This window comes from Leucopleurus acutus (genome assembly GCF_964270905.1).
Source record: "Leucopleurus acutus genome assembly, chromosome: 11".
NCBI lineage: Eukaryota > Metazoa > Chordata > Mammalia > Artiodactyla > Delphinidae > Leucopleurus > Leucopleurus acutus.
The window spans coordinates 2,651,813-2,672,172 of NC_139152.1; the positions used below are offsets into that span (position 1 = coordinate 2,651,813).

Below are 20,360 nucleotides of genomic sequence, written 5' to 3' on the forward strand. Positions count from 1 at the left end.
AGCCCCTAACTGTCTTTGGGTCAGCCCGAGATGCTCCAAACAATCGCAATCTTCTCCGGATCCAGAGAAAAACCAAGTGAATGGACGGAATTCTCCACTGAAACTTCTCCTCTCACGTATTTTCCTTAAACCTCGGGGTCTCTGCATCCCTTTGTCTGCAGCTGAGCTGGTGACCACGGGGTGCAACAAGCAGCAGTGAGACAGGATGAATGGAAAACCCTGGGACCGCGACCACTGCCACCTGACGGCTGGCCGTGGACACACCTGCTCATGCTGGTGATTACATGCAGCAAAATCCGCATCCTGCCAGCAAAACTGTTCCCGCTTCACAAGGGAAGGACGGGCAGCAGCGGGTCTTCAGCCCTGTGAGCAGCGCCGCGTCCCAGGCTGGAGGGGGTGAGGCCGGGCAGAGCCGGGCGTGGCAGGGCTACGGGGGGGCGGCACTCGGCCCCCAGTGCCGACGCCCGGGTCGGGGGCCGCAGGACCCGCACGAGAGCAGGCCAGCCCCACGTGGGAGACGGAAACAAGCGAAGCAGAAAACCAGCTCTCACCAGAGCGCCCAGAATAATTTCTCCCTGAGCACCAGGACCAAGACAAATGCCAGAGCTGGAGATTTCCTGAGCAGACGCTCTCGGCGGCCTGGTCCTCCTGGTACCCGCCTTCTGTCGACTGACTCAGCTCACACCTCTGAGTCTACACATGGGTGCACGTCCCAGGGGAGCTCCAGCCCCCCCTGAACCAGACCCTCTGAAGCCGCGCCCGCCCTGTGGGCACTTGTTCTAAGCCCTGGAATCGTTAGAGCTGAATCGGGGACAGGGGCTTGGGCCTTGGTGTGCGGACTGTGAAACACAACGAGGGGGCTGCCAAGCTGGGGTCCAGGTGGGCACCCAGAGGGGCGCCCCCTTCTCCGCGTCAGGGCCAGGGTGCTGTCCACTCTTCCTCCCTCCCCTGACCCGGGCATCCCTGCATCCCTGGTACCCCGAGTGGGGCTGACCTCGTGGGGACCGCGGGCCTCTCCTGCTTTGCACAGCTTCTGAGGACACATTCCACTTGGATGAGCGGACTGCACGAGGCTCAAAGAAAGACACAGCGCGTGATCTTTAAGTAACTTTACAATTTCCTGATGGATTTAGTTTGTGAGTAAAAAGGAAAAAACGAACAAAGCGTTTACAATAATTATCAAGGCAAATCCGACTCTCAGTTTCTCTGTAACGTCATGATCGTGTCAGCCGCACGACGGGGCAGGTGCACAGCTGGAGGCAGCGGTGCGTTCGCTCACAGACCCCACCCCTCAGCAGCTACTGCTGCCAGAAGGAACTCAAGCTACAGGGGGTCAGTGCCCGGCGCCCTGGGGCCTCACCAAAGGGCAGCTCTCCCTCTGGAGCAGCGGGAGCCCGCCGCACACCCGCTGGGCTCGAAGGCCCCGGGCCGCCCCCAGGGGTCCACCGGGCCGAGGCGGAGAGCACAATACTGCTGTGGGAGGGTGGGGGGCTGCCCCAGCCCGGGGGGGCTCTCTGGCTTTGGCAGGGGCCACCTCCTTTCCTGGCCAGGCCACTGCTAGGGCCCAGACGGATGGCCTGGGCCTGGGAGACCTGGGCTCTAAAAAGCTTTCAGGGAAAGGATCCAGGAACTGAAGCCAAAGGAACTGGGCTCTGAGGAGGACTCCCCCATCCAGATCATAGGCTCCAGGCTGGCCGGGGCTCGGCCCGTCTTGGATGGGCCACGGGATGATATAGCACCAAGTGGGCAGGAAGAGGTCCGGCGCCAGGCCCAAGTGACCACACAGCATCCGGCGCACGGGGCTGCGGCCAGTGTGGGCTCACAGATCTGGAAACACCCCGCAGAGGTCCTGAAGGTGGACGGGCAAACCGGGGCCCAGGAGCCTGTTCCCCTAACTCAGCGGTTGCCTCCTTCCCTGGGTGGTCGCCTGCCTGGACCATGGCCACCGTGTTTCCCCAGAGGCCAGCTCAGCTTCCATCCCAGCCAACTCGGGGGGATGGAAGGAGCCTGGCTGCCCCATAGCTTGAATTCCTTTATTAACATGATATTGGAGGGATTTTTAAAAACACAGCTCTTTAATTTTTCAGTCCTACAACTACTTTGTAATATCTTAATAATCTCAACAGTGGACACAAGGTAACCGCCCCAATTCTCTGAACCACACAGACAACATCGACAAGCAGAGAAACAAAAGAGGAGGTGGGTGTGGGACAAAAAACCACTCCCCCCAAATCAATCCCTAAAACCACCTCTCCCCCAAGAGTCAGGAGGAGAAATACCTACAACAGGGTCACAGCACTCGCCAAACACGTTGGAAAAACCCAGGAGACACTTGGTTACAGTTTTGACACTAAAAAGTTTGGAAAGTTTTGCTTAAAAAGAGTAAGACAGCCATTTTGTTCAGAAGGATTCCCCTGGATGTCTTCTTCTTGCCCAAATGTTCCCTTAGTTCACGTGGGGGAAACACCAGATTCCTCTGAAGACACTTATCTGACGGTGCGTCCCTGCCAAGAAGCCGGGGCCGGCAGTGCGGGTGCGCCCAGGTCTGCTCGGCCCAGCTGCCCGCTCCCCCGGCCCCCCACGCCCTCCCCTCCCCTCCCGCAGCCCTGGGCTCCCGCCGGTGGGAGACGAAGCTGCGGGGGCGGGACGCAGGGTCCGTGGGGACTCGGGAAAAACCACTCGAGGGCCACGTCTGCACGGCCACGCCCTCCTCCGCTGCTCTTGCCTCAACGGCCCCAAGGCCACCCGTGGGCCTGTGCTTACACAGTGGGCTCCACAGGAGGGCGCGCGGGCGGGATCAGCAGGGCTCCAGCAGCCAATCCCAATGCCGATCCTGACCACCAGCCATCGGCCAAAACTTGGAGACGACCTCCTCTTCTCCTCTCCCTCTGAGGAGCGGGTGAGCCGGTGGCTCCTGGAGAAAACCCAACAGGCCTTTATGGACACACAGGGCCGAGCCCCGTTGCCTCCAACCACACTGGAGGTGCCTCGGGTTCCGTCTGCTTCACTAGTATTTCTAAAGCCCAAGTGTCAGGAAGAGAGGCGCCTTCGGATGGTAAGGTACACGGTCAAGGTTAGAGCCGAGATGGATTTGGGGATTCCCATTCCCATTTCTTCACATGTTAAAGCCCACTTAAAATCTTTTCCATTTCAAACGGTATCCAAGTCCTTGCAAATCTCAGTCCAGACACTGCATCAAGAGCTCAGTGAATGCTTGGGATGGAGGTACATGGGAAGAGGACACGGTCGCATTGTCCTTCTTCTGTCCTGAGCCCCAGGGCGGATGCCACCCACTCTCCCTCTTGCTTCCCCCTTCATGATGACTTTGATCTGGGTACAGAGCCGCAGGTGCTAAGGGGAACGAGACTTGCCAGTGGGATGGAGGAGTTTGGTGAGCATCACAGGTAACCCGCAGTGAGTTTTCAAGGTTACAGATCCTCGGTAGCAGCTGCATGAACTTGTGAAACCATGAATATCAGAAGAGGTCACGGAATGACAGATCCCGTGTGATGGGAATTGTGCATTTAGCAAATGTTGGCTCAGTGAATGACCTAAACTTCGTAAGACACTCTAAATGCTAAAAACTATGTTAACTTTGCCTGTGGTATAAAGGCAGGTCCTTGTTCACTACTAAACTTTAGCCAGAGCCGACTTTCATCCAGGACCCAACAGCCCCCAGAACCATCTGAGATGCCAGGATGACCACCCAGGAAGCACCGAGGAGAGTCCCGCTGCGCTTCAGAGGCAGACGGAAGGCGTCTGCCCAGAAACCGCTCTTCTCAGGAGCACTTGCCCAGAGGAATCCCGTAAGGCCCTGGAGGGGAAGCCGCAGGAAGGAGAGCAGGCAGGAGGGCAGGTGGCAGGGGTGGCATCTGATGGGTGACGTGGAATCAGCGGGACCCGGGAGACCAGCTAGAGAGAAGCCGGCCAGGCCCGCCGCTGCTCTGCACGTGGCCTCTGGGTCCTGTTCCCTGTTTGCTGTGGTCCCGGGGAGGGTGTCCTTCTACCGCAGTTCTTGCTCTGTGGTGGACAGTGTGAGATTCCCGGACTCCAGCCCTAAAATCCTGGGGGCTTTCTACATGATTTATGGGCAGTGCCGTAAACAAACGGGACTGAGGTAATTGACCACAAACGGTCACCACTTGCTGTCTAACCTCCGCTGCACCCCCTCTCCAGCCAGCCTGGCTATCAGGAAGCATCTCAGTAAGAAATTGATGAGCAGAGTCCATTTAAACCTTCGGTAAGGAGTACTCGACAGCTTCTCACAGGGAGTCGGGGCAGCTGGAGATGTGACCATATAAGTTAATGGTACAGTCACAGGCTGCTGGCGGGAAGATACAGGACTGATGGCTGTGAGGACCTAACAGGCAGCATCGGAGAACTTGGGGAGGAGAAAGGAGAAAACGCAGGACAGACCCATCGAGCCCAGCAACTCTTACCAGGATGTGAGCGTCTGGTGGGTGTCTGGCCAGAGAGGTGGTCAAGGGGCTACAGAGCTGGGTGAAGTGATCTACTTCCTGCTGCCTGACGTTTAAGGCTGCCATTATCTACGCCTGGGGAAGACGTCCACACCTTCCACGGGATTTGCAACTTTGGGGTCAATTTTCTGTTCTGCAACATGGACCTGGCTGAGTTCGACAAGGTGCACCTGGATGTCTAGAGAAAACATCCACCGTTGCAGCCCATTAAACAGTACACTCTCTCAGGGGGACAAAACCCCGAACCCCAAGTCACCAGATGGGATTCTGCAGGCGAGTAAGTGACTCAGCTCTCTGCCCCCCAAGACCCATAAATTCCATTATAACGAGAAATGCTGATCTGTGGAAGATTTTTCTGGAAGAGATACCTTCTATTAAGGTGGGGGAGGGGAAGGGTGTGCCTCTTACTGCTCTGACTGGACCAGGTGGGTCTCACAGAATCCTCGACTGCCCTCGCCCCCCGCAGACAGGCTTTCTTCCAGGATGGGTGCCCCTCTGACTGGACCAGGTGGGTCTCACAGAATCCTCGACTGCCCTCGCCCCCCGCAGACAGGCTTTCTTCCAGGATGGGTGCCCGACAGCGGCTTGCACACAGGAGGCACTTCATAGCGATTATCCGAATGCGAGAAAGGGGGAAGGGATGCGCGTGGGAAGAGAAACACTCATCCGAAGCAGAAGCTCTGGTTCAGCAGGAAAGCTGAAGGGGGGAGGCTGGGCCGCCTGAGCGTGGGGCACGGGCGGTGGGGTGAGGCAGAAGCATGCTTTGGGACCTAGACTGCTGACGAGGGAGGTGTCTGGGAGAAGCCGGCCTGACCCCGAGGACCGGTCGCCTTCCACAGAAGCAGAGCTGCGGGGGTGACCACACTGCCCTCTTCTCTTTCAGTGACAGATGTGATCTGACACACCAAGGTCCTCAACAAGAGGGACTCGCCCCAGAGGCTAGGAGAAGCGCAGGCACCAGTGCGGCACGGAGGCCAGGATCTCCAAGCCCCGGCGCAGCCTGCCCGCAGTCCCGCACAGACGGCCCTGGTGGAGAGTAACCAGGACGGATGGGAAAGAGAAGAGCCGGTCGGCTCTCTGTCCTGTTCTCTCTCCCCGCCGTCTCCTTTTTTAATACTCTTTTTGAGATTGTTTTTTGTCTTTTTCACCCTTTTACGAGAAAGCACCTGTTGTGACATTAGAACACGCGGCGCCCTGGTCTGCAGGGAAGGCGTCTCTCGGTGAGCTGAGCTCTGCAGAGTCCAGACCTAGTTCTCACGCCACGGACAGAAGGGAGGAGGGCTCTGCCCCGTGTCCCTCTGTCAGGGCACAGCCGCCCGCGTCCACGGTGTCACTGCCGATGGCTGGATGGCAGCTCTCCACGGAGGCTCGGCCACTCACCCGGCCTGGACAGCAGGACAATTAGCGCAGAGACAACAGTGGAAGACAGGAGGACAGACGCAGAAACGGTGCTGGAGCCACACTCGCGGGACTAACCGAGACAGGGCAGAGTCTGGAGTGTGTGCTTGCTGCCAAGAGCCGTCTGAGCGCCCTCTCCTCGCTCCTCGTGCTTCTCCCTCCTCGGCTCCTGGGCTCATCGAGCGGGCTACGGTACTGGGCTGGCCGCTCCCCACGGAGACGGTCACGATGACTCTTCCAGGGCGCTGACCACCTGCTCCAGGATGTCGGGGCAGCGGTCTGCTATCTGCTGCAGGACGGCGTTGGCAAACTCCTGTAGCTCTGAGTTGTCCCGCTCACCCTTCTCTAACTCGTTCTGAAGCTGCAAGGAGAGACGGATTCAGGAAAAATAAAACAACCCTACTGGCACTGAGTTAAGAATTGTTGTTCACCAACAAAGAGATGACATTTGTAACAACGTGGATGAAACTGGAGGGCATTGTGCTCAGTGAGATAAGCCAGACAGAGAAAGGTACATACTGCGCGGTGTCACTTATATGTGGAATCTGGGGGAAAAAAAGTCAAATCAAATTCAGAGACACAGAGAATAGAACGGTAGCTGCCAGGGGCTGGGGGTGTGAGAAACGGCAGTGGGTGGGGAAAGGGACAGACTTTCAGTTATGAGATGAATGAGGTCTGAGGTCTAAGGTACAACACAATGACTAGACTCCACAACACTGTGTTGCAGACTTGAAATCCGCTAAGAGAGCAGGACTTAAGTGTTCTCATACAGAAAAAAAGGAAATCGTGAGATGACGTATGTGTTGATAACTCGACCGAAAGGATGGAGAATCCCTTCATGACGTCTGTGTACATCACACCATCAGGGTGTATACCTTGAATATATTACAATTTCGTCAATCTTAGCTCAATAAAGCTAAAAAAGAAAAGAGAAATGACAAAAAAGAGGTAGTTTCTATGTGAAGTCTTCCTGTGTCAAAATTAACAATCAGGAAAGTGTAAAAGTAAATATCAAATGTCTCTTCCTGAAAACGAAGGTTAGTGACTGGTCCAAGGCCCCGAGAGGGTGACCTGCAGAGCTGGGCTCCCACCCCAGGGCTCGCGCTCCGGGAGTATTCGCCCACTGGGCGACACCATCACTCACAGGCCCAGGAGAGGGAGGGGTACACACGTGATCAGGCAGGATCTTCGTCTTGCACCCTGGTCCCTGCCTGAGGGAGGCTTCTCCACCGGCCACGTGCCACTTCCTTGCTGACTGAGCCAAAGAGAGACGCGTCTACTCCTCTGTTTGTTTACAAGTATATTTCCTATTGCTTTAAACACTGTCTCTGACATGCCTTGAGGCACCGAACCAGCATGTACTGAGGGCCTACTATGTGCTAGGTGCTGAAAGATGAACGGATCTGCACGTGCACAGACGATTATGACCCAGCAGGGAAAGGGCCACGACCGAGGCCTGAACACGCTTCGGGGGAGACAGGAGGATGTCCGCTTCACCCTGGAGGAAGCCGAGATGTTCCCGAACAGGGGTGTGTCCAGGAGATCAGAGACAGAAGAGGCGGTCGAGCAATAAAGCAAGTGCAGACGCGCAGAGCCACCTTGGGGCTTGGTGCAGACCTCGGGAGAGTGAGCCTCCCCTGCAGCTGAAGCATCAGGTAGGGGGCTGGGTGCAGAACGACAGAGGTGAAGCTGAAGGGCCAGACTGGGGCCAGACAGCATACACAGAGCTGTGGGGTTCGGATTTCATCTGGTTAGAACAACAAGGACGACAACAACAGCAGCAAGTCCGAGACCTTTAAGACAGCAGAGTGACGCGATTACCTTCATTTTCTCAGAAGACACTGGGAAGATAAAGCATGTCAGTCTGAGTGGAAGGAGGGACATGTCGAGGGAGGTTACTGTCACGAGCCCGGGTAGAGTGAAGCAGGACTAAACCTAAGGTGGGCCCAGGAACAGGGGGGGACCAAGTGGGTGGGAGATTCTCCAAAGGCAGGACTGGCAGGAGGCAGGGTTATGTGAGAGAGAACAGAGAGTCAGACAAATAAGACTGAAAATACAGGAGGCAGAGCAGGTTTTAGGAGAGGAAGTAAATTAAAAATTGGGTTTAGGGGCTTCCCTGGGGGCGCTGGTTCGAGTCCTGGTCCGGGAAGATCCCACATGCTGCGGAGCAACTAAGCCCGCGAGCCACAACTACTGAGCCCGTGAGCCACAATTACTGAAGCCCACGCACCTAGAGCCCGCGCTCTGCAACAAAAGAAGCCACCGCAGTGAGAAGCCCGCACACCGCAACAAAGAGTAGCCCCCGCTCGCTGCAACTAGAGAAAGCCCACACGCAGCAACGAAGACCCAACACAGCCAAAACTAATATATATATATATATATATATATATATATATATATATAAATGAGATATTCATATAAAGTACAGTACAATGCCAGACACACAGAAAATGCTTGGGAAATGTTAGATGTTGTTGTCATTATTATTACCGTTGTTTTTATTAAACAGATAAGATTACCCAGAAAAGACCATGTAGATTAAAATGCAAAAAGAATCCAAGTTTCAATTACACTGTTGACAGAACCTAGATGCTCTGAGCCAAGAATGACTACGCTGCTTTTTCAAACATCAATATAGCAAAGAGCTGGGAACAGATTTGGCAATCTTCTTTCTGCTAAACGTTGCTAAAAGACCAGGACGTGCAAGGGCCAGATTCAGACCACACGAAGTCTTGGTGTACCTCAAGCTCTGGCTGCATCATATGAATAAGAGTCTCTGAAACGGGGAAACCAGAGAGGCAAGGGGCCTTATGAACACGGCCGCATAGGCCGTAACCCAGAAATACTGCTCAGTGAAAATGCTGCAGCTCTCAGGTCTCTTCAACCAGCTGAAGTAAGTGAGGAGGTTATGAGGTTGTACTGCTTCAGTTTCTTACCTTAATCCTTCCCAGGAATTCTCTGGACAACTTTGGTTTATATTCTGAGCCAGGAGTCTTCACAAGTCATGTAGCTATTGCCCATGAAATATTTTTTATTCTAATTTGGGTTCTGTTAAGTTGATAATCATGAAGTTACTAATGAATATATTTTAGTTTAACAACATTTTTTCAAGGGTTTTATTTTTCTGATTTAAAAAGTATTACACATGCATTGTAGAAAATTTAGAAAAAAAGGCACCCCCCCCCAAATCACCTATAATATTAGCATCAGGAGATAACCACTTCTATATATAGTCATATATTCCTTGAGACTTTGTTTTATTTTACATACATGTAATTTTAGAAACAAAATGGCAATGATATTATATAGACTATATATAAGCTGATTTTGTTTTCACCTAAAAATATACTCTAAATACATTTCCAAACCAAATCCCAAAGGCTCTTTTTGAACCTTGGTAACTGATTCTACAATTTATCCTCAAGTGTAAATATATAAAAAGAGCCAAGAAAACATTTTAAAGGAAGAAAAATGGTGTAGGACTTGCCCTACCAGATTATAAAACAGTATAAAAGCACACTAATTAGAAGAGCATTGCATTGATACAATTAGATCAGTGGGATTTAGAATATGATCAAGATGCATTTGAAACCAATGAACTGTATTAGGAAAACTGGGCCCAGCTGTGGTTAGATTCCTACTCATGTCATACGTAAACATAAATTTAAAACTGGCTAAAGATCTAAATTTAAAAATTATACTGGGGCTTCGCTGGTGGCACAGTTGTTAAGGATCTGCCTGCCAATGCAGGGGACATGGGTTCGAGCCCTGGTCCAGGAAGATCCCACATGCCGCGGAGCAGCTAAGCCTGTGCGCCACAACTACTGAGCCTGCGCTCTAGAGCCCGCGAGCCACAACTACTGAGCCCGTGTGCCACAACTACTGAGCCCACACGCCTAGAGCCCGTGCTCCGCAACAAGAGAAGCCACCGCAACAAGAAACCCGCGCACCACAACGAAGAGTAGGCCCCGCTCACCGCAACTAGAGAAAGCCCGCGCGCAGAAACGAAGACCCAGCACAGCCAAAAATAAATACGTAAATAAATAAAATAAATTTATATAAAAAATAGAAATGTAAAAACATTCATTCAAAAAGTATTGATTGATTCGCCCATGAAAAGGAAGGCAGTTCTGATACATGCTACAACATGAACCATGAACACATTATCTGGACTGAAAGAAGACAGTCACGGAAGACCACACTGTACGACTCCATTTTTATGAAATGTCCAGACAAGGCAAATCCAGAGTTAGAAGGCGGATCAGTGGTTGCCCAGGGCTGGGGTGGGACGGGGTGATCAGAGGGAATGATGAAAATGTTAGAAAGCTGATTGTGGTAATGGTCGCACAATTCTGAGAACACACTAACCCTATTACATTGTACGCTGTAAACGGGTGGATTGTATGATGTGTGAATTATACCTCAAAAAAACTGTGAAAGCATACTGCCTGAGTCCTGCATGCAAAGTGCTGTAAAGGCCACAGAGAGGAATGAATGAGCGCTACAGCCTTCAGCTTGGGTAGAAAGGGGAGTTGGCAGTAGATGTTAGAAGACAGAAAAAAGGGTCATTCCAAACAGACAAACAGTAAGAGCTGACCAGGCACGGAGGAGGAGATGCGCTTGGCTGGTCCCCGAGGTTTGGGTCTCTGCAGAAGCAACGCCAGGTGTCCCCAGGCTGGCCAGGCGCAGGCACTGCCCCCAGGACCCCCCAGGCCACTCCACGCTCTCAGTGAGGTGAGCACCTCTTTACCAGAACAGCGGAGACAAACTGGCGTAAGTTAAGAGAACGATGGCAGGTACAGCTAAGACGCAGGGTTAGAGGAAATAAACAGGAGACTTGGAGGAGCGGAGACTGAGAGCGGGAATGTGATTATGACCCACAAACATAAGGGGTTAAGCAGAAGTGGGAAGGGTGACGGCACTGGAGGAGGACGCAGAGCCAGAAGTGATGGAAGAAGACCAGGGGAAAAAAGCAGAGGTCGACCATAAGGCTATGGTTTTTCCAACATCTAATGAATGGTCTGCCTGGGAAAAGGTGTTTAAACACAGAGAGGGTCAGAAGAATCAAAAGTTTGGAGAAGGCAGTGTTCCTTCATTGGTGGGAGCTGCTCTCCATCCCGCAGGCCTTCCTGTCTCCAGGGGTTACGGCTGGTTTGCACTTTATCTGGAAGCAGCATTAAACGTGGTCACGGCTGAGCAGGGAGAGACCTCACTGGCACTTGATCCATTATAAGTTCCTGTCTTGAAAAAAAAGAACTCTCAAAGATCAGCCTTTCTTGTGAAACTGGAATTACTTTTTAAAGGAGGATTTTTGTTTTGACTTTGAAATGCAAAGCTTTAGTCATCCTGAAGTCCGAGGAGCACAGAATGTGTCGGGAACATGTGGTTAAACCTTCAGACAACTTAGGAAAGAAAGGCAATGTGAAGAAACCAAAGGAGCAGCTCTGGACAGCTGTATTACACAGCACAGGTGGGAAAACAAATCTTGAGATGGATGAGTACCTCGTGATTTTAAAATGTTTCATTAGCATGCGCAGCGCGTGTAAAACGGAAGCTTCTGCATGGTTTCAGACGTGGCAGGTCCCATGGATGAACTGGGAAAGGTATATTCCAGCTTCTGAAACTTAATTTCTCAGATCTCACTCAAGATATTCCTGTCCCCACCCCTGCTCCCACCCTCAGGTCTGCCTATCCATCCCTCACCCGCCCCCCCCCCCCCGGCAAAGAAAGGGCCCCTTGGACTTGACACCAGGAAAGAACTTCCCAAAACGCGCACACATGTGATATTTGGGATTTAATGAAAATGCTTATTACATCTTAGCCACAATGAATTATATCCTCCTCTGTCCCTCTTCCCTTCCTTGTTAAAGCTACAAATCCAAATTTGGTGGATATAAATATGACTGAGTAATCCAACGAGATCTTCCATATCCTACTCTCTGCTTTCTAATACTGGCAGGCCAGTTCCACCACCGCAAGTACTACAGTGAAAAACACTGTCTTCTTGTTTACTTTCTTAAAAACATTATAATTATACGTAGCATGTAGGTTTACACAATCTCCCTGCTAGATACAGAGATGCAATTTTCCCTGTATGTACTGAAAGCTTTGCATCTAAAGACAAACAACAACAACCCTAAAAACATCTCCAAGTAAATTAATTTCCACTAAACTTCAAAACAAACTTGTTCCCACGAACCCCGCAAGCTCCTTCTGTTATGTAAGCATTAAATCCCAGACCTCAGCATCTCCGTTTCCTCCATATACAGAATATCTAACACAAAACCTTCCTCAAGTGTCTTGGGCCTCTTTCCATTCAACCTTAAGTGAACTAAGATGCTCTGGAGGATGGGACTCTTGTAGTAAGAGATGTACAAGTATGTGCCTCCGATAGAGAAAACAGAATACAGGCTCTGCTAAAAGAAACAGGGGCTCGGACATGTGGGTCAGGATGACCGGGAGGGCAGTGTCCTGCACGTGGGCCTGCTGCTGTCAGTGGCAAAGGGCACGGCTCAGGACGGCTCCCGGTGCCAGCAGCCGCGAGCCTGAGGACTCATTACTACGGTAACGCAGGCCTGACACAGCCTACCTCAAAACGACCCCACGACACTGCTGTTCTGCCTCCTTCTCCAGGCTACCCTGACCACCTCCCACGTCTCTGTGCCGTCAACTAACTCTGTTTCCAACCTCTGCGCTCCCCGATCTTCGACCACAGCCTCAGAGGGCACTCTCACCCCAAACTTTCTGAGTCTGCATCTCACAGGCTAGACCAATTTCCCTTTCTTTCACCATCAAACATCTAAAAGAACAGTCTACATTTGCTACCTCTGTTTCTCATTTCCCTCCTTAACATCTCAGAATTTAGTTTTTGCCATTTCACCAAAACTGCTCTCTCCAAAGTCTGCTAAACTAAGACTTCTACGCTGAAAACCACACGACATTATCTGGAGAAGTAACACAGCTCTTAAATGGAGGGAGACGTGATGACAGATTGGAAGACTCAGTATCGTAAAACTGTTTGTTCTGCCCAAACTACCCATGGATTCAGCGTAATTCAAATCACAACCGCGGCAGGTGTGTGTGTAACTGACACGCTGACTCAGAGTGTGAGAGGAAATGCAGAGCCCAGAGCAGCCCGAGCGATCCTGGAGAACGATCGTGGAGAAATCTCGCTACAACACAAAGCTCCCGTCACTAACACAGCTTGCGACTGGCACAAGAACAGACACAGAGACCACAGGAACAGAACAGAGAATTCAGAGGACGAGCCCAGTCCTGGGAGTGACCCGAACGTCCCTCAGCAACCGACTGATAAGCTGTGGATATTCACGCAGCGGAGTGTCAGCGGTGAGAACGGATGAACCACACCCACGCACAACGTGGTGCTGAACGGAAGCCGGACAGCAGAGTTCAGGCTGGGTGAGTCTGGGCATATAAAGCTTAGAAATGGGCAAAACCAGCCTGTGGTGCTGCAGGCGGGCTGCTCTGGGAGGCTGCAGTTGTGGCCGGAAAGCAGCCCTGCCTCTCGTGCCCGGTGCTCGTTCCACGGGCGTGTAAACTCACAGGCTTGTACACATATGACTCATGTAGTATGCTGTGTAGGTGTCAAACCTCCAAACCAAACCGAACCTCAGGGATCTCCTAACAGCACAACCTGTCGGCCGCTGGTCTTCGTCCAACACAAGCCCCCCTGGACACTTGGCCCTGGGGACACCTGCTCCGGACTCTCCCTCCCGCGCTTCCTGGCTCTCCTCTACCTGTCTGTTAGTCCATCTGTGTGTGTGTTTCTTCCTTCTCCTGCGGCTGTCCCTCCCCTTTCTGCTTCCTGCCCGACACGCAGGGGTTCCCTGAGGCCTACGGAGACTGTCCTCTGTTGCCTTGGGTCACCCTGTCCATCCTCGCTCCATGAAGTTCAATAATCATAGCAACTAACCTACTGGACATGGATCCCGGCCGGGTCTGCTCTACGTGCTTTAGTGAACCAGCACATTTAATCTACTTTCTTTGCCAACTTAATTATTTCTTTTCAGGTGGGTTTTGTAAGACCTTTTTATTTAGCAGAGAACTGCACACATATACAAAACAAAACAGTATAATAACCCTCATATGACCTAAATTTAACCATTTTCAAGGTATGTGTAATTGTAGCTCCCTTCTTTCTCCCGAGCTTCAGACTAACATGCAAATGCCTGATAAACACTTTTTTGTGAATGTTTTACTTATACATCAATTCATAGTGTTCATACTGTTTAATAAACTGTTCTTTTCACTTAATAATGACTAAAAATAGTTTTTCATGTGATTAAGTATTCTTCTAAAACCTAATTTTTAAATGGGCTGCACTGTAATCCTTTCTCTCTTTTTCTTTTTTCTTTTTCGGCACGCGGGCCTCTCACTGCCGTGGCCTCTCCCATTGCGGAGCACAGGCTCCGGACGCGCAGGGTCAGTAGTCCTTGTGCGCGGGCTTAGTTGCTCTGCGGCATGTGGGATCCTTCCGGACCGGGGCACGAACCCGCGTCCCCTGCATCGGCAGGTGGACTCCCAACCACTGTGCCACCAGGGAATCCCCACTGTAATCCTTTTAATGGATGTATTATAATTTATTTAACTAATTCCATTATTAGAAATGTAGTTGTTTTCAGTTTTTCACTACTATAATGTGTTGAAATTTTCTGTACATAAATCTTTGCATATCTATGACTGTTTTCTTAGAATTCCTGGGTCAAAGGGTATACACCTTTTTAAAGTTTTTGACATGTTACCAAACTGTTCAGGACAGTTGTACTAATTTTCAGTCAACAAATAAGGGTGACCATTTCCCAGCCTCCCGGTCCACTGGGGTCACACACACACCCCAACCCTGCCAATATGACAGGGCTGCTTTCGTTTGCAGTTCTTTGTAGTTCTTTTCATTTGTGGTGAAGCCAAAAACAGAGGCGACACATTTAAGAATATATTTACGGGCCCTTTCATCTTCTGTGAGATCCCTGTTAACGCCCTTTCCAGGCCATGCTTCTTTCGGTTTAGTTTCCTCCTTGCTGATCTCCTGGTCACAGCCCTAACACAGGCTCTCATATCTCAGCATCTTTTGCTTATTGCAATAGCTTCACAGTCATTTCAACCTTGGTTTGTAGGAGTAATCTTTCTAAAACAGGTTGGATTAGGTTCACTCCTCTTCCAAGGTCTTAAGTGATTTCTTACCTACAACAGAGTCCAATCTCTTTGGCATGGCAGCCACCCTCCGGCCCCATCCTACTTTTCCAGTTTCATCTCCTGGTATGTCCGTGCCACCCTCTGCCTCTCCTTTCACTCTGATGAGGTTCCCTCACCCTGGGGTGAGGACAATCTTACCTCCTACACCTCCCTCTTCCCCATCTAACTTATTCTTCCTGGTGGAGATCATTCGCCCCTTTTGTCTGTGGAGACATCCCTTTTCAGAGGTGAACACGCTGAAGTATTCATTTTGTCTCCTGTTTCAAGAGTTCCCTACATGTTCAACTCCCCAACTCTTCAGCAAGCTCCTCAATGCATTCTTTTTTACATACCAAGGCTGCCTAGCAGAACAACCTGCACATAGCAGACAATCGAAAAACAACTGGAGAATGAACTAAAGGAAAAGATGCTAATCCTGGGGGAAAACACCCATAACTTTCCCAAGAGCTTTTTAGGGTAAATCTGAAGCATCTCCAAGTCCAGACCGTCTGATGGTGCAGGGCTTGTAGCATCCGTGGTAACACCCACGTGGCCGAAGGTCTCAAAGGACAGAATATGGCACAAGCACAGGATACCAAGGTGGCCTCTGGCAGGAACTTTCTGGCTTTGTCTGCTGAATGTTATGATAATGTATTCTGTTCTTAGTAGCTATTCCAGCCCTCAGAGTAGTAATATGATTTCTAGAGGGACCCCAGCCAAGAATCACAAATGCAACAGCAACCCAATCTGGACGCTCAAAGCAACACACATGGGGAGGGTGTGTGGCAGAAAGGCGGAGGGGGGGCATGTCAGCCTCCACCGCTGCCCAGGGAAGAAGGCATTTCAGAGAGGATACCTCACAACCTCCACACTCCACAAAAACACGTCATGAAAGGCTGACTGTGAGAGAGACCACTCCAGCTCCCTTCCTGCTTTCCACGTCAGGATAGCTGTCAGAGAGCAGAGCTGACAGTGGCAGGATGATCCGGACACAGCTGGGCGGGACGGAGGGGCAGAGGTACAGCGGAGGACGGGCTGGCAGACCTGAAACTGCCCAGAACAGCCACCGCCAGCACAAGTCAGGGTTTCGGGGCAGGGGCGGCCTCTCTCCACAGCTGAGTCAAGGACAAGGGAGAGCGAACAGAAACCCGTGAAAAAGGGAAGGCTTAAAGGAGAGAAAAAGCCTTATTTCAAGGCAAATAGTTCTCTATTCACAGACACAGGATGAGGTGAGAGAGGAGGATGGAGGGATGGGTTTAAAGGAGGGATGGTTACAAGAAACCTGACTGAACAGATTCAGTCGTGCTTGGTAGTGACTCAGATTAATTCGTTTCTGCAGCTGGTTTGGTGGTGGGTGGGGAATTACACAACAGATGCTCAGTTTGGTTTAATCAGACACGAATCTGAACTTGAAGTTTTTGACAGCTAGGTCCCAGGACGCAGAGGCCATGAGGTCTGAGCTGTAAATGGACATGATGACTGGAGCCTTCCAGAAGTGACAGTGAAGCCAAAGCGGTCCTCTATCCTGGCCAGATCCGGGCTACAGTCCCCAGCCCCAGTTAGCAGGCTGCTTAACTACATGCACCCAGGAGATATGAAGACACGTAATACCCCGAGTTTGGATTTTCGAACAACTAGAATAAATTGCAATGTATTTTGTCATAATTATCTACTGAATAAAACATAAAACTTACATGGTCAGAGGGACCTGACAGCACGGAGGATATTTCATGCCCAGGCAGTAAATATTTCATTTACTTTTCTACAGGAATTGGGTCACTTTTTTGCTCTGTAGAATCCCTCTAGCATTTAGTAACAGGGAAAATGAAAGTTGCCCTTGAAAAACTCCAAGGCCCTCCCTTCCTTGTATTTCAAGTCCGAGCTTGCAGCTTGAATCTCCCAGTTTCCTTCCCAAGGTCTCCCCCCACCCCAGCTGCCTACTGTTAAGAGCCTGAAGCAGCTGCCACCCTGCCCGGACTCTGCAAGATGACCGGATGCGGTGGTGACGGTGAAGTTGCTGCTGGGCCTTCCCCTCCCCCTTCCCTGCCTTGCAATGAACCCCTCTGCCCGGCAGGGTCTGGATTTGTCTTCCTAAAGAGGGAAACACTGTTGTTGCTTAGGCCAAAAGTAAACAAGGTGCCATTGCTCCTCCATGACGAATCTTGGAACAAAACGATGCAATAAAAACCAGAGTTCATTCCACCAAGGGGATCCACAGTCAGTTCCACTGATGGCAACAGGCCTCTGCACGGCGATTTCCTCAAGATTCAATTGGTGAAATAAAGGAACTTCCTCCTCTCCTTCCCTCACCTCACGACAGGTAGCAAGGCAGGAGGAAAGCCCCGGCACTAAAGCCTCCCGAAGCATGAAAATCATAAATGACTTCCCAGTAGTGCCAAGAGCACGTTAAGCCTGGCACGTAGGGGGTGCTCCCTAAACAGTTACTGAATGAACGCTTGCCATGTGCCCTGGGGGAGCTAGATTTTTCAATGGTTAAAAACTAAACAGAGATAAAAACAAACCAAGAGCTTCTCTGCTTCCCGGCTGCAGCAGGGAAGTCCTGCAGTGTGGTACTGGCCACCCCCTAGCCCCGAAGGAAATAAGGCAGAGGGGGTTTTTCGTGACTCTGTACTAGTACAAAGCACACGATTTAGTTTCTACACGAACCCCCTCCCCTACAAAATATCAAACAGCGGAATTACCAGACCTAAAAGCAGGCCGATTCCAAAACTGAGAACCAAAAGCCTGGAAGGGAGCTAACAGAACCCGGAGTTCAACTCTCCAACCTTAAAGTGAGGCGAGGTGACGGGCCTGGTGCAGTTTAGGCTGATGGAGCGTGCACCCCAGGAAACCTGGGGCTCGTCCTTCACGCCCTGACAGCAAGCGGTCAGGGACCAAACTGCTGTCTCCAGATGCACAAGTGCTCCAGAGAGAAAAAGAGGCTATCTCTCCTGCCTCAGAGGCAAGTTTTACAAGAAGGCTGGTCTTGCTGGCTAACCACCGGCCCTCTTAGAGCCGGCATGTCACTGCCGCTTATCATCTTTTGAAGATTAGTGTCAGTCACGGTTCTGTGAGAGTCAACAACCCGGAGTGAACCCAGGTGAACTGGGGTCAACGGATCTAGGGACCAAAACACAGGTTGCTAACACCTGGATACAGCAGGCGCTGGAACCGGGCACCGTGACACCACAGTCCAGGTTTAGACGGTCATCTGCACATAAACCAGCACAAACTTCTGCTTGCTGATAATTCTGTTTTGTACTTGCAGGTGTCACTAACATACTGTCTTAATTTCTAACCTACTTAGGTCTAGACACTTCTAAAATGCTGGATGCGTTCCTGCCTGAAGTATTCTTCCCTGGCTGAGATAATCTGAGCTCTTCTTTGTGATATTCAACCTCCCAGGTTACTCTCTTTCCAGAAAGGTTCTGTCTTGATATAGGTGTTATACCTTCTCTGAACGAGTTAGGGAAGGGAGTGAACAGAGGAGGAGACAGAAGACATGGCTACAAAAGATAAAAGTGGGAAGAGACCCCCCCCCCCAAACCCAGTAGGAGGTTTACGTTGGGCTGATTGGCCTCCTATACATTAAATTTCAAGAACCAAGAGAATGGTGGGGGGGGGGGGGGAAGAATGGGGAATCCTCTCTTGTGTAAAAACCTTGCAGAACACCAAAGGAATCTGACGTATCATCCCGTTCAAACAACAAACCAGTTGTGACTACAGTTGATAACACGGTATTGTGTAACTGAAATGTGCTAAGTAGAACTTTAAAAAAGGTAAGTAATGCGAGATGATCAATGTGTTAATTAACTTGATGAGGGGAATCCTTTCACAATGTATACGTATAGCAATCATCACACTGTCCACTTTGAACATCTTACAATTTTATCTGTCAGTCGTATCCCAATAAAGCTGAAAGGAGCAAGCCAGGTGCCCACGTGGGTGGGGCGTTTAGATGCAGTGCGTCCTGAGGCAGAGACGGACCACTCCCCAGTCCAGACTTGCTGGGGCAGCACTGGAGGCTGGAGAAAGTACGGAGGTTTAAAAGGGGAAGCAGAATTCCTGCCACGCAGAATTTTCATTGGTAACACCTCACACCACCTCTTACAAACCCGTTAACTGACGTGAGTAGGGACATTCACTTTAAGAGCCTGTAGTTATCCACACGGGGAAGAATGTCCCTCTCTGTCAAAGGGACCATCAGAGCAGCAGCAGGGTTCTGAGAATCTCGGACACGGCCAGGCCAGGCCAGCCAGGCCAGCATGTTCAGTTTGGCTTTCAGAAACGGAACGTGTCAAACGGAGAGGATCAAAAACAGAAAACAAACCACCCAAACAACTAAGAAATCTAATGCTGAGGCCATCAGGACGACAAGAACAAGGCTCTGCTGTAACTGAGATTTAAGCGCTAAACCAGCACACAGCCAGTCCACGCCTATGAATCCCTGGCTGGGCAGGTCCGCTGCAGCGGCACGTGCTCAGGGCACATTCCATGTCTAGCACGTGGCACCCGATTCTAGGGCCGGCGTGACGGGAGAGACTGGCAAGGCTCCCTCAGGGAGCCATGGATCTTGTTTCTGCTTTCTTTTAGTGCCAACCTGACGTTCCCTGGGTGGTGAGATGACAAAATGACCTTTCACAAGCTCCTGGCCCAGCAACGCAGAAGGGCCAGGGAAGGGGTGCCACCACCGCTTAAGGCTCCGGGGCCGTGTGGGCTGTTCTGAGTGACCCCCGGGCACACACGACCATCGTCTGGAGGACCATGTACGGTGATGGGGTGGGCACAACGCGAGGACAGGCACCTGTGCTGACGTGGAGAAGGCTGCTGGGGCGGGGCCTGGACGGTTACTAATTTGGGGTGCAAAAGGGAAGAGGATGTGATTTGAAAGCTCCTGGGCAAAGCTGGATTGGAAAGAAAAATATTCCCTCGGCCCCCTAAAGCTCGGGACTTCTGCAGTCGTGTTTCCTTAGGTGAAGAAGGGTGGGAGGAGAGACCCAGGGACCTTCCAGTCCCGTCTGGCTCAGCGGACGCTCAAGGCGCAGCACACGGGGAGCACAGTCCCCTGGAAAGCGTGGGCGAAGCCACGGTGCCGCAGGGCCCGAGTGGCCTCCCACAGCGTGGTTTCCACGCGGCAGGAACGGCCGCGGTGAGAAGGGAAGTGCACAGTACTCCCGGGAGGCTTCTCCCAGCCCCTGCAGAGGGGGGTCCCCGAGCTTCGCGAAGCAGCAGCTGGAGAGGGAGGCGGGCTCAACCTTCAGCAGCGGCCCAGTGAGCAAGGATGCTCTGCGC

General features: G+C 51.3%; 1 protein-coding gene across 6 annotated transcripts in view; it reads right to left on the bottom strand.

Moving 5' to 3' along the window:
• Positions 1-840: 840 nt before the first annotated feature.
• ERC1 (ELKS/RAB6-interacting/CAST family member 1) overlaps positions 841-20,360 on the bottom strand; it is a 399,625-nt gene continuing 380,105 nt past the window's right edge. For all 6 annotated transcript variants that reach the window (XM_082850733.1, XM_082850731.1, XM_082850730.1 and 3 more), the window contains one exon: positions 841-6,237. In XM_082850733.1, the coding sequence (XP_082706859.1) occupies positions 6,100-6,237 (138 nt within the window). In that variant the 3' untranslated portion in view covers positions 841-6,099. The remainder of the gene's footprint in view (positions 6,238-20,360) is intronic.